Source organism: Antennarius striatus, chromosome 12 (assembly GCF_040054535.1).
Source record: "Antennarius striatus isolate MH-2024 chromosome 12, ASM4005453v1, whole genome shotgun sequence".
Taxonomy (NCBI): domain Eukaryota; kingdom Metazoa; phylum Chordata; class Actinopteri; order Lophiiformes; family Antennariidae; genus Antennarius; species Antennarius striatus.
This window is the reverse complement of record NC_090787.1, coordinates 3,841,475-3,856,393: the sequence shown is the minus strand read 5'-3', so window position 1 is coordinate 3,856,393 and position 14,919 is coordinate 3,841,475. Positions and strand designations below refer to the sequence as shown.

General features: G+C 45.4%; 1 protein-coding gene across 1 annotated transcript in view; it reads right to left on the bottom strand.

Moving 5' to 3' along the window:
• Positions 1 to 3,922: 3,922 nt before the first annotated feature.
• LOC137605326 (contactin-associated protein-like 5) overlaps positions 3,923 to 14,919 on the bottom strand; it is a 73,257-nt gene continuing 62,260 nt past the window's right edge. Inside the window, exons 20-24 of the mRNA XM_068329904.1 lie at positions 13,168 to 13,301; positions 10,398 to 10,485; positions 10,002 to 10,202; positions 7,772 to 7,846; positions 3,923 to 6,224 (exon numbers count right to left, since the gene is read on the bottom strand). Coding sequence (XP_068186005.1) covers positions 6,031 to 6,224; positions 7,772 to 7,846; positions 10,002 to 10,202; positions 10,398 to 10,485; positions 13,168 to 13,301 — 692 coding nt within the window. The 3' untranslated portion in view covers positions 3,923 to 6,030. The remainder of the gene's footprint in view (positions 6,225 to 7,771; positions 7,847 to 10,001; positions 10,203 to 10,397; positions 10,486 to 13,167; positions 13,302 to 14,919) is intronic.

The window sequence follows — 14,919 nt, the reverse complement described above, 5'->3', positions numbered from 1 at the left end:
GAGTACAACCACTGTACAGTACTTTAGCACGTAGCATGTAGCTTACCTTTAGAGTGAAGGCAGAGGAGGAGGATGGTGGAGCTGTTGTGGGTCAGAGGCCGAGTTGTCATCAGAGGGGTGTTCACCACTACCACTATCTTCATTAGCTGTGGTGACTATTTCTCACTACGGTGGGTCAGGAATGTCCATAAAAATGTCAGGAAGGATGTTTCTCTCTGGGCGAGGTTCCTATTTATTTAAAAAAATAATAATAAAAATTAACGGGTTAAATGGTCAAATAATAACTGGGTTGTATATATGCTGGTTGATGTTGGTTCTGTTGGTTACAGGGAGAACCGTGTTCCTCCCCCACATTGATCTGATCTCTGATCACCAAACCTTTAACACCTGTGAAAGGAGCAGCAGCCAATCAGACGTGAGCAAAGAGACCCGGCACCAGAGGTAAAGCAACATAAATGAATAAACAAGGCACACAAACTATAAAATGTTTATGTGTGTTAAGGTTTTAATTAACTTTTTTTTTTTTTTTAACATAAGATCAAATAAATAAAATATATTTGAAATTTTTTTTTTTTTTTTGTGACTTACTTTTGCTTCAGCATCTCTAAAAGTGTGGCATGGAGTTTGCCAGGTGTAGCCGCGGCAACGAGAGGGGATGGCAGTGACAGCGGTCAAACGGGAGGGGGCGGGGCTCAGAGAAGACTCCGACCTCTGGTCAAGGTTGGGGAGGGATGAGGATCCATGTTAAAGGATAACATTGTCAAACAATACTCCATTGTGATTGGACGTTACACTGCTGCAGCGCCCTCAGTGACCCCGACCCCCCCCCCACACACACACACCTCAAATCGCCCACCCCAGCACATAACACCACATCTAGTGTAAATATAAATTCCTACTATGACACATTGTGATTTGCATAATAGCTTCTAGCAGCAATTTAGGCTACACACTGGTGGGTTCAGTTTTGTGGTCGTCTTTGACGCCTCTGCCTTCAGTCTTAAACATATCTGGGGGGGCGGGGTGGCAAAAAGCCAAAGAGACTTTACCTCGGATCGATAAATATATTTTTAAAAAAAAATCTGAGCTCTGTAGAGTTTTGCCTTTGCGGCATGAATAATGACCGACGTGGTGGGAAAACGCACACGCGGGTTTCTCCGTGATGTTTTATGTAATACGTCTGAGGGTGTTGTCGTGTCAAACAATACAGAACACTAAATCCAATGAACCCGCATCTCAATGCAAAAACCTGCGTTTGTTCCAGCAGCTTAAAATCCTGCAGCAGTGATTCTCTTCAAACACCCCCCCCATCCAAAAAAAAGAAGCTATGCCTCTTTGAAACGGCCACTCAAGTTATTCCCTCACGTAAACCCAGACACAAGAATGTAAGCCGCTGAATCACTTGGCAAGCGAGGAGTGTATTTGTAGCTGCTGTCAGTCATCTAAGCAGAAGTTGCTCATTGTTTGCAGTGAATATAATGAATGCCAGCAGAACGGTGTTGGTAGGTCAGCAGAACCGCGTTAATAAAACCCTCTGTGGTCAGGCGTTGAAGCGAAACACCTCGAACGTTGGACCCGACGCTTCCCCGACGCTCGGTCGGAGGAAGCAAACTCTCCGCAGAGGTCGAATATGAAAAGACGGCTGACTCCTTCTCAAGTTTTGATGTTACAGCTGTTGCCAAGGCAACCGGTGGGGGTCCAGCGCAACGTCCCACGCAGCACCATCTGGGGGTCACGGAGGTCAGTAGAAGGATGCTTTACCAAGCAGATGACGATGCTGGTTCGACCTCCAGCCCAGGCGGGAGGCCGGACGCCGCCGCCGCCGCCGTTGCGACGCCGTTCATCGGCGATGTGCAGAAGAGTGATTCCAGGTGCTTTGTGACGACGCAGCTGGAGGAGATGAGCGTCGTAAGCGACTACTTCACCCTGTAAATGAGTCTGAACGAACCTCCCAGGTTGTCCCTGGAGTCGGAGCAAAAGCAGGCGAAGCAGCTGGAATAATGTGAGAAAAGCCTGAAATCAAAGTGGAATACATTCTGCTCCATATAAGTGAGAACGAATCCTGTTACCTGAGCTTCTAAGCAGCTTTAATTTAAGCTCCTGCAGTGTAATTTTCATTAAAATCTGACTGTACACCTAATACGGACGTGCCTTGCTGCTTTCCGACATGGTTTGTTATAAATCGCACTAGTCGGTCATGAATCGCACTTTTAAACGATCAACTTTCCCCTTTTTAATTCAACTTCCTCCTGTAAACACCTCAGGTTTATGTGTCACCACATAAATAAAGGGTATAAATAAAGTTTTTCTCATCTTTTGTGGGCTCACAAAAAAAAGACGTTAAAGGTAAAAATGTGTGACAACCTGTTTGGTTTTGTTTGTGCACATATTTCAGAAAGTAAGAAAAGAAAGAGTCTCAGGAGCAATGCATACCAACAGTCCTCTAGGAAAATATCTATAAAGGTGTTTGTGAATACACAACAGTTTAACATAAATGCATTTACATGCGCTGCAAAGTGGATCCGGTGCGGCCCGTCGGATGCTGATAATGCCTCCGGCAGAAGATGCAGTGAATAAATGTTTATGACGGCGTCTTTTACAGCATCATTAGGTTATTTTCCACTACGCCGGTCGGTTTCTTAGGAGATCCGACGTGGCAAAGCAGTGGCGAAATAAAAGAAGTCCTCACAAGTGGAGCCGCCGAATAATTTATTTCAACTTATTTGAGAATTGGTGCAGAAAACTCTGAACGTTCTTGTCGTCGAGTTGCAGAACTTGTTAATTATTCAGTTTCGCTTTCTTTAAAAAAAAAAAAAAAAGCGAATGAAGCAGCTGCAACAATGACAATGAAATAAACATTTGCCCTCGTGGTCTGGATTCGCTCGTACAGGTAGTCCGACGTGTTCCGGTTGGGAATGTCAAATTAAATCCCTTTCAAACTAAAAGCATGCTTTATTTATGAAGCCAAATCTAATAAATTCTAAAGACCTCAGTGCGCAGCAGCTACACGCCTTTCAGCGACGTTGTAATTTGGAGGTGCAAAATAAGTGCGGCACTCATCATGTTTCTCATGTAATTACTAAATTGGTACGTATAGCCTAAAACTACTACGTCTCACTGCAGCTAAATTGTTCTCGGAGTCATTTGTCAAGTTTGAAATTAATTTCACTTATCGCAACTGGAAAGGTTTAAATGCCGCTCCGGAGAATTCATCCACTCAGATTTAGGTCGACCGCGTAGAATAAAATGTTTTGATGCCAGAATGAACTTCCTGAACGCAGACAAGACCTTGCGGCGGTGGGGTTTGGGTAAGAGCTCAATGACGGGGGAGTGGGGGCAGTTCAGGCAATGGCCCCAAGAGAGAGAGAGAAGGGGTTGCAACCGGAACATTTTTACCCACTTATTTGAAAAACACACTTAGACGTAGATAGAATAATAAGAGGAGGAGTCGCTGTGACGACACACACAACTTGGGTCATTCTCATTTTTAGCTCAGACGTGTCAGACGTGACCATATTTGGACATAAGAAAACACCTAAGAAGAAGTCTCTTGGACAACAGCTGAAACGTCTTCAAGAAACTTTCTTAAATTCCAGTGGATTGGCTGAAACACCTCTGGATAAGCACGACCTGGACGAATGAGAATCTACGCAGATGACTGTGTTCTTTTGGTACGATGCACTGGAATGCATCGTTCCTTATGTCCAAATATGGACATCCTCCTACTAGACTAGCCTACGATCTTTGCCCCCACCAATCCAACCAGTGAAGCACCAACGAAACCCAATGGACGTCTGAAAAAAACCTTTAAACGTGTTAATGACAACACCAGACGCGGCTCAGAGTGGCCGAAGTCAAGCCAGGCAGGTTAACAATATATTCACTTTTATTATTAAATTATACATCTATACAATAGATCCTTAATAAAACTGCAGCTATACAAATCATTAGGAATAAGTAACCACATGATATTACCCATTGCAATATAACCAAAACACGCTGAGAGGTATGTATTCATTCACTGATACTAGAGATCACATCTGGAGACATAACAAGGACATGCACAGACCGGCTCCGGCGGGTCTGGACTCTATCTTTAGACCATGCCGCTCTCATTTTCAGTCGCGTCTTCTTCGCAGTTGGGATGATAATAATGTTCAGGACGCTTCCAGCCGTCGGTCAGTTCCTCCAGGATGAGTCTTCTTCGCTTTCCTTTGGAATTCTGTACAGACTTCTCTCGTTTCCAAGAGGAGGAATCAGAAGAGGCTTCAGACGCAGCCTCGCACCTTAGGCCACTTCTTCCGGCGCCGCCCTTGAGTCAAACTTTTTCTTCATTAGAACTTCAAAGATGGTAAGGATCTAAAACAGAAGTGTGATATTTTAATGTGTACGCGGACTCGCAGGACCGCTTTACTTCATGTTTTGCTCGTGTGTGGGTTTTTTTTTCTTCTTTTTCTTAGGATCAACCAGTGTCATGTATATAAAAATCGTACTGATTAAAATCGAGAGAAGACGTCACGTGTCTCTGTAGTCCAATCAAAAAACAAAGACGACCTTGTGGTCGTTTTCTTGGCTGCAAAAAAAGCTCCAAGCGATCCTTCTACAATATTCACCACCAATGTGAAATCAAAAAATAAACTCTCTCGCCCGCCGGTGCTGTATGGGTTCGGATCTCCTCGGAACTTTGACGCTCACACTTCCGCCTACTTGGCTTTTGCGTTCCATCAAGCTAGCAAGTGTGTCCTTTCCTGTACACATCAAACCATCATCGGCGTACGGAACACCAAAAACAAAAAAACGCGTGGGTGTTTTGTTTCTCACCGATTCTACATCTAATGTCCTCCCGCAACGTTTTGGTGAGACTTTTCGATCGCGTCGTATTCGTTTAAAAACTACAACCGTATTAATTTCTTATTTCTGCTACTCTCGTGAAACAATGATATCACATTTATGGCCTTTTTTTTTTTTATGCAACGGAGGAATGATTCTAAAGGAGAAGTTGCACAAATAAATATAAAAGATAGACGTAAATACTGCAAAGAACTAATTCTACGTGGCTATAATGGTGTACAGTTCTCAGGGACAAGACTTGGAAATACATGAGCGATGCAGATCTACGATGCACCTAGTTAGCAAAAAAATAAATGAAAATAAAATAGCAAATGCCTGTATTTAATGGATTTTTAAGGTTTTTCGATTTCATGCTACTTCAAACAGTGTAGTGGAAAACAGCTCATTACTGAGAGTCACCCCAAACTAATGGTCAACCGGCAGATGTTGTGCATGAAATTCAAATTTCTTCTTCTTTTTTTTTTTTTTTCTCCTCCATGTAATGCGGGTTACGGAACGGAATGACAATAAGCTCATCTCTATGTAAATGCGACTGCTTTTGTGAAAAAAAAAAAAAAATCACATGAATAAATTCTAAAATGTTGAAATAAAAACTCGTATGCAAATTAGGCACTCATACAGTATAGGCAGTATTGTCCCATTTTCTCCCTCTACAATATTCACCACCACTGACGAAACAAAGACAGCAGCGAATGCACGCAAATCTTACAGGCCTGGCCTACATTTCCTGACTTGCAAGTACAATTAAGTGAGTCCCACTCAAATGTGGAAATATGCTGCTTTTTCCAGGGTTTTCCGTCAAAAAACGCTGCAGGTTGTGCGCTTTCGGGACGGACGGCGGCTTCGTGTGGTGTCCGTCCTTCCATCCGTCCTTCCATTCCTCTTTTTTTTGTGTGTTTTTTTTTGTTTTGTTTTTGCTTTACACGATTTGCAACAACAGAAACCACAGCAGCTTTATTCGGGAAGTTTTCACCAACATCAAATACACTAACGGCTGTAAAGATTCCTCCACTTGCTTGCGCTGGGGTGTCCCAGGTTGTTCGCAGTGTTCCTGAGAGACGTCCAGGGCACAGAGATGTTTGGTGGAAGCCGATCCTGCAGCGGGACGTCCGGCGGTTAGTCCTTGATAAGAGAGAGGTAAGTTTGTGTCTTAGGTCCGCTGAGCTCTGGGGGGGGGGGTCAGATGTAGTACTCCTTCATGGTGTCCCTGCCTGAGTTGTGGAGGTGCAGCTCTGTCCTGTAGTCCGTGTACATGCTGTGTCGGTTCTCCTCCTTGATGTCGCCGCTCCTCTGGGCGCGCCGCTGCTGGTAGAGGAGGCGGCTGATGGCGGCCAGAGCGCACACCGAGATGAAGACCACCGCTGTGACCACACCTGATGAACACAGCAGGGGGGGGGGGGGGGGGCGTCAGTGGGTTTAGAGGTGAGGCTGTGACGGTAATGCTCATTAGTTTTTCCACCTTAATGTCACGATTAACGGCAGACCACACAAACAGGAAGTAGAATGTTGATTCCTGCTAAAGCGACCGGTGACCCAATAGACGTGTCCAGATCTAAAGAGGCGCGGCTTTAGCTGAGCAAAACCTGACAATGCAGGGCGTGTCTGCAGGATTGGATTAATGTGATTAGAAATAAGCAATCGATTCCTTCAGCATCCGGCTCAAACCGGATCAAGACAGGAAGTAGTACCTGCTTTAAGGTCACGCGGCGACACCTTTAGCACAAGTTTCGTGTCACCTCTGCTTTGTGATTGGCGCAAATATTCCTGGGTGGACCAATGAGAGACAGGGAACCCCACCCCCCACTCCGGCTAATTCCGATTTATTATGGTCGATGTTCTGATTAATAAACGTACACAAATAATGGTTTTTTTTAATGATAACCTCTTGGCCGTGTCCAATAAGCTGCAGGCGTTCAGGTGTTGTTGTTTTTTTTGTTTTTTTTTAATCAAATCTATGACTTTCTCTCCCCCACTCCTCTCGCTCCCCCTTTCTTTCTCTCTGGATATGTTGGGTCGGGGCGGGGAGGGGGGAGTCGACCGGCGTCCGACAAACCTGTCAGGTACACCTCCAGCCAACACATAAATAATAAAGCACACACAGTTTATTATTGGACGCAGAGATCATTAAATCCGACTCCAGTTCTGCCGCTTCGACAACACTGCCCACCTGTGAGGCGTAATTAGTCCTCCACGCGCCGCGCTTCTTCCATTTATCTGTTCTTTTATGCTGACAATATGATCACACTGTCCTTTGTTGGGCTTCTTTTACAGAATTAACATTTTATTAGTATTTATACATTCTGTTGACGATAATTACAGCAAACCAAGAGGTAATTAGGGATCCACTTCCTGTCAGGACTTAGATTAGGTGATTGATACCCCCCCTCATGTCGCTTGGGCAAAGTGTGGGTGAACGATGACGGCTCCGGGCCGGGAAATTCATCACGCCACATGACATGGAAAATAGTTTTCCAACGAGGAATGGAGAATGTGTCGTATTCTGATAAATACTCAAAATATAAGATGATAATTAGCTTCGCTGTTTCCTACATCTTTTTCTCTTTAAAGACAGAAAGATGAGTTTAGCGTACTTCCTCTATTAGGTCAACATCATCTGCATAAAGAGTTCACTTAAAAAAAAAAACCCCACATGGATTAAATGTGAAGGTTTGGGTCAGAAATATCTTAATTTAAACTGACTTTATGACAAACTGAAAAGGTAATACTTCTATATTGGATTCAGGCTCTGAGGGGAATTTCAAACATCGGCCGATTGTTCATTTCAACACCTTCCTTGGTGTCGCACTGAATCTACTGTCAACAAAACCTCAAGGTAGGGAATCGACGACTGACGATGAGCGTGACGGATCAGCAGCGACTCATCTTTAATAAACCGATCCGTTACCGAGGAGATACGAACCTGCTATTACCGCCAGATCCTTCTGGGTGGCGCTGCCTCGCTGCTCCTTGTCTTTATTTGCTGTTATGGTTTGATCTGAAGGGGAAGAAGAAGGAAAATGAAACAGACAAGTTCATAAGGTCTCCTGTGGTGCAGCAGATGCACGTAGCTTAGCTCGGCTAACGCCAAGACCCATGGAAACACCGGTTTTCACCTTTAGCCGCTCGTGTTAAGCACGGTTTCGATGCACGGTGATCAAACGCTCGTCTATCCTCCCTTCTCCTCACGAGAGTCTTCATTTAATGATTCATTTCTGACGCATGTTTGTTTTCCTGCGAGGGTAAAATGACCTTTAAGCGCCTTGGACGTCGCCTCGGTAGCGCTGACATTGTTTCCTCATTTAATCGGGATTGAGGTTAAGTCCATTAGATCGTGGTCGTACGGAGGATGACGATGATGAGTGTGATGAGTCACTCATTTAGCCATCGTCTAGGGGGGCGATATTCAAGGAATCTCGAGGTGTTTTTGTGTCAGAGTTACACCAGATTTGAATATTAATCTTGTTCCCCATTGGTTTTTGGGTGATTTCTATTGGGCTTCCATGTTTTATGATTATATTTTTATAGGTTGTGGCGCTTTGGCGCCGGCTACCGATGCTCCGCAACCGTCTGGCCTACAGGAGCGACTGGCAATGCCTCTGCTGATGCTAATGAACCGACCTGCGCCGACCAGCAGGAACCCTGGGAGATTTCCCATTCTTCCCATCTTTCCCATTGTCTCGGTAGATGGAGCGTTTTTCAGCCAATCAGTGTGCAGAAAAAAAAACCCCAAAACGCGTGTGTGCAATAACATGAGATGTGTTTACGTGTCGGAACAGATTGAAAATGAACTCTTAAAATAAAAAGGTGAAGATATTTGCTCTGTGCTGAAACATTACGGAATTAATAGATTATATAAAAAAGCTTCCAACACGCCTGTGTGCTCTATCACGAAAATAAACGCGACGTGTTGTTGCGTGAAAACTAGGGAGGTGTACGATGAAGCACGTGTCAATGCAGAGGCGGATACGTCGGTAAGAATAGTCATACATCTGTTCTGTCAGACAGGTGAGAAAAAAAAAAAAAAACGTTAGCGTGTTCGTGTGTGGTTTGAACGCAATGTGATGACATAGAATGTCACAAATCATTAGAACAGGAGGACATGAGGCGCAAAAATAGTCGGAATTTAGCAAGCTAGCTGCTATTTGAGCTGCACAGCAATGGAAAAAAACCCCATCCTTAAATGGAACTTAGCGAGTTAGCAGACGAGGGTTTAAAAGCAGTTAACACAATAATAAAAATGCGACAGCCTTCATCACCTGGTCTACTAAGTGCAAAATTCACAGCTAAAGGAAAGGTCTGAGGAAGAGGAAGATGAGGAAGGTGCGTCGGCTTTCAGCTTAGAGGCTAAAATGAAGTTTTTCGTCGTGACGCGAGGAGTAAATAACATTTCTGGGATCTCAAATGATGCAAAACTTTTATGTATTGTGAAGCTACAGGAAGATTTCATGGTCTAACGGTTTTATTTTTTTGTCGAGGTCACCGTTATCCAGCGCGGGTCAGCGTACTGTCTCATGCTCTGTGGCGGTAACAGCTTCATTATAGAGGATTAGAACGTAAGCCGTCAACAGTCTGCTGGTCCAGAGTAATTAGCTTGTTGCTACAGGAACCAGATAATGCCCCGCTATAGGCGCTTCGGTGCAGATTAGATGCTGTCTCTTAAACATATAGCTGTAAAAATAACCCCAACACTTTCTGCTCTCGGTGTAAAAATCCCACACAGTCTTGACTTGTGTCCGCCGCACGCTGCAGGCATCGGCTAACAAGGTGACACCGCACGATGCGGCGAGGCGAGATTCGTCGCAGCCATTCTCAAATGAAGCAGAGAGAGAGAGAGCATCGGAGCATGGCAGCCGCCAGAGACGGGGCCAAAACGGAGGAGAAATCCATTAGTCCTGGACCCGTCGTCTTTGTTGACTAATTTATCAGTTCTTCTTTGATTAATCGCCGAGTCCGTGAAATGTCAGTTAATTATGGAAATGGCCTGTCGTGGTTTTCTGCTCCCGCGATCCATCTTAGAAATAACCTGTGTTTAAACGTACGACGAGGTAAACACCAGCAGGAGATACACGGATTTTAAACACAAAAAGTCCATTTTATTTGTTTTCCTGTGTGTGTCTGTGTGTGTGTGTGTTTGTGTGTGTGTGTGTTACCTTGCAGTATGTGTGAGGTGGATTCCGCCAACGCCCCGCAGTTGGATTCCACCAACGGGCCGCGGATGGTCACCAGCGAACTCCCTCGATTCGTCAACGCCGCCTTGAGCGGCGCCACATGGTTGAACTGGACCGAGGAGAGGCATCCGATGAAACCTTTGGACGCCGCTTGCTTCACTTTCTCGCTCAAGTTCTCCCTTCCTGCAGTGGGAAAAAAAAAGGGCGACGGTTAAAAATACGCGTCGCTAGTCGCTGACACGTCTGGGAGTTACCGTCGTTTTTGAGTAACGGAGACGGGAATGACAAAATAATGACAGGAAGCGATGAATAAAAGGACAATGGAGGGAGGACGTGGGAGTTTTCCAGCTATTTTCCGAACATCATGGGAGGACTTACCGATGACTTTCCCCAATGTCAGGGATCTGATTAGGATCAGCTCTGCATCAGATGACAGTGTGTACTTTGTGTGGATATCCTGGTCGATCTGGTTGAGTGGAGAGAAATCAAATAACAAGCCGATTACAAGAAATCTAAGCCGGGCGAACAGCACCACCAGCAGCGGCAGCGCATTACAATACATTATAGATCCGCCGCGGCGTTCTCTAAAAACCATTTCCGCCCAAGGTGGGGTTCGCAAAGGGGTTCGACCTTTTGCTTTTCCGTGACAACCGTGACGACTCGGTTGTCTCGCTTTTGCTCAGCGAGTCGGGGTCTGGATGGTAAACCCGTGTTTTTAGAAAAAAAAACAAAAAAAAAAACGTTCTTGGCTCCCAGCGGGTCAACTCTGGAGCTGGCGTTCCATTTGTTGGAGACGCCGAGCGTAAAAATACCCATAAAGAATCCCACGCCTCGCTTTTTCACAGCTACTTACCTTTAGCCCCGCCCCTTGGTGACTCCGTTTGGCGTTTAAAAAAAAAAAAAAAAAGCGATGCTAACTGGGATTTATGGACCCTGCATTCTGATTTCCCTGATTTAATTCCGGCACAACTGGAGGTTTAGTCGGAGACGACAGCCGGACGCACGGCCCCGGAGTTTGTGTGGTTAAGGAATCAATACGGAAAGATTAAGCAGCGTGCGTCCAAAGCTAATGAGCGCGGGGTTTGCTAATACCTCAAACTTTTAAATTGATCATCCCAAATTCCTGGTAAAGTTCACAAACGGCAATCAGCGGCAACGCCTCCTCCATCACGTCTGGATGGGATCATTTCCACCGCCAGCTAATTGCCTGCTTTCTGCGCCCCCCCCCCTGCATCAGGATGCATGCTGGGCGTGGCCACCAGAGCGACTCTGACCACACCCACCCAGCAGGGGGGGTTAAAGTATAGAACCGTCATCTCTCATCTCCAAGAACAGTAAGAACGTTGAAAGGGAACCGAACGCCGCTGCTGAATCGACCCTCCCCTACAGAATCAGCAGAATCGGAGACTCGGGAAGACTCCGCCGCCGCTTCTACGAAGCCCACAAAGCATCACAGGGGTGTTTCTTTCCCACCCTGCGGGCGCTTTACTGTCTCCGCACGCAGGTTTTGCATTTCCTTGCAGTGTGTTTTAAATCCCCCAGTGAGCAGAAATAAGCAGGAAGGGTTTAAGTTCACTCCAGTTTTACACACATCCAGGGAGGGAGATGGCGGCGTGGACGTGGGCGTTTCCTGGACTCCACGTGAGACCGAGGCTGAGATCATGAGGGTAAAGTTCAGAAGACCCCACCCCTCTGACACCCCCATCAACCATTGTTGAGGAGCCAGATGGTTTTCAACTATGGTCGTTGGAACACGAGTAGCACTGACCAGAAACGTCTTCAGGAAACTTCCAGCGGATTGATTTAATCGATTGGATGGAAGCGATTGGGAGGGTTACACAAAATAACTGGAATGTAGATGATGGAACCCGGACGGAGCGGCGGCCGACAGGAAACATCTCTTCAATGCACCTATCAGGTATGACGGATGTATCGCCGGGACGACGGCGACAGCAGCTCCAATACGACGCGGCTCGCATTCAATCAGTTCACGACCCCCACCCCCAACGCCCCCCAACGTTCTCCACCAGAGCCACCAGTCACAATCAGAGCTGCAGTCGCTCTCATTTAGCCTGAGCATCACTCAAGGAGAGATCCGTGGAACGCCCACTAACGCCGTGATCACAACCGGCGGCGGTTACCACACAACACTCACGACAGAAGCAGCCTTTAATCAGAGGAAAGCAATACACACTCCAGGGATTTAAGAAATGCACCGCCGCTTCTACAACGTAGCTTGGGGTTTTGTTTGTTTTTTAATGTCGTACGATCAAAACAACCTGTATTTTGTTCTTCATTATCTTCATTATGATTTTTATTAATTTAATCAGCAGAAAAAACAAACGCACAAAAAGAAACAAGAGACACACATTCCTCAAGAGTAAAAAACAACGTTAGATAGATAGATAGATAGATAGATAGATAGATAGATAGATAGATAGATAGATAGATAGATAGATAGATAGATAGATAGATAGATGATAGATAGATAGATAGATAGATAGATAGATAGATAGATAGATAGATAGATAGATAGATAGATAGATAGATAGATAGATAGATAGATAGATGATAGATAGATAGATAGATAGATAGATAGATAGATGATAGATAGATAGATAGATAGATAGATAGATAGATAGATAGATAGATAGATAGATAGATAGATAGATAGATAGATAGATAGATAGATAGATAGATGATAGATAGATAGATAGATAGATAGATAGATAGATAGATAGATAGATAGATAGATAGATAGATAGATGATAGATAGATAGATAGATAGATAGATAGATAGATAGATAGATAGATAGATAGATGATAGATAGATAGATAGATAGATAGATAGATAGATAGATAGATAGATAGATAGATAGATAGATAGATAGATAGATAGATAGATAGATAGATAGATAGATAGATAGATACATAGATAGATAGATAGATAGATAGATAGATAGATAGATAGATAGATAGATAGATAGATAGATAGATACATAGATAGATAGATAGATAGATAGATAGATAGATAGATAGATAGATAGATAGATAGATAGATAGATAGATAGATAGATGCCTGTAACAACTCCTATCGTGACCTCTGAGGGGGGCGGGCGGGGCAGGGGTGCGTTTTGGTACTACTCACCTGCACGTAGAGGTTCTTCCCCACACGGTGCATTCTGATTCGATGGAGGCGCCCGTCTGCCAGGTTGTTGAGGGCGGGGCTGAACACGTCTGGACTCCTGTCGGTCTGCAGGTGATACCAGATCTGCAGACTCCCTGGACGCAACAAGAAGAACCCAGATGAGCATCGAACCCTCTGGAGGAACCCCCGCACGAACCCCACCTGTGGCTGCCGGTGTGCACACACCGCATTAAAAAACGCTCAATCGGCGAAGACGATACGACCATTTACTGAAACGACGCGGCCGCTTATTTATAAATAGAGCTCTACATCTGAACTTCTTCAATTGCCTTTTGAGATCTCTATCGCGCAGCTCTCCGCTCCCACGCAGGATAAGTCAATATGTGCTCAGTGTTTCCTCCCACACACACACACACACACACACACACACACACACACACACACACACACACACACACACACACACACACACACACACACACACACACAATCGCTGCCAGATCATGGAGTCAGAAAGATATGCATTGTCGAGTGGAGCTAGGTCAATATTACAATTCCCGGTCTGTAGGTGAAGGGCTTTGTGTTGTGATTCCGTTAAATCCTGGGGGTGCGCCTATAGATGGAGGTCACCGTGGATGAAGTGTCTCTGCTGCCCTTCAGTGTTTACCGAGACCTGGGGAACATGGGGCGGGGGGGGGGGGGGGCTCGGGTTGAACACAAAGGGGCGCGTCGGGGTGCCGACTCTGACTCGCTGGGCGCGCATAGGTGTCGCTCGATACAGCGGCGGTTGGGGGGGGGGGGACTTGGATGAAGCTCACAGGCCGACGCCTTCGATCGGCGAGGCTCCTCTGGTGTCTGGAGGTTTCTTTTTGCATCTGCCGGAGCATCTTATATCTTGTCAGCGGCGCATTCAAACTGCTCTAAATTCTCACTTCCTGACCTTTGAACCCTGAATGAGCGTTAATAACCTCCGAGCGGAGTTGTGCAGCCTCTATAATGCGCTATAAACGCTCATTTCCTGTATTTACTGCCACGTATTGTTGCGTTTGTGCAACGCAACGCTTTTCTCAACCCACAGCAATAAAAAAAACCTCCTGCTGGAAACACCAAGACGCTCCACGCAGAACCCGAAGGCCGAGCCCAGTCGGAGCTCATCGCTTCTGCTCTTTAATTGTTATGTGTAGAAATGAAAATGTCTTTTTAATGTGCTCCTCTGGATGAAGAAGCGCTTCCATCTGAAATTCGCCAGACATGAAGCCTCCCAATGAGGACGGAGGCGCTCGTCGATGCTCAGCTACGGAGGTTAACTGTATTCATTAGCCTGCAGTCAGTTTGCAGCGCGCTGTGGGGGCGGCGGTACATCCACGCTGACAGATACGGAACCAGAACGATGCACAAGAAGCCTCCTCGCTGTCAGATCGGCTTTCGACGTGAGATTTCCCCAAAATCGAGATCTCCAGGTTTTTTCAGGGAATTAAATTTTAATGCCGGCGGCGTCAGATCGTCTCACAGACTCGCTTTTTTTTTTCTTTTCTTTTTTTTTCCCACGACATCAAATGTCAATTTGGTTCTTGCAGGAGTTGAAAACACTGAATAGTAACGGTAATCGGCGGCAGGGTGATAATTAATGCGCGGATGTGAACTCTCTGAAAGGATGCACTCATTATCAAGTAATCACACATGACAAAGCATCATCATCATCATCATCCTCACCCTCTGACCCCCAGCAGCAAGAAAATGTGAAGAAATTGA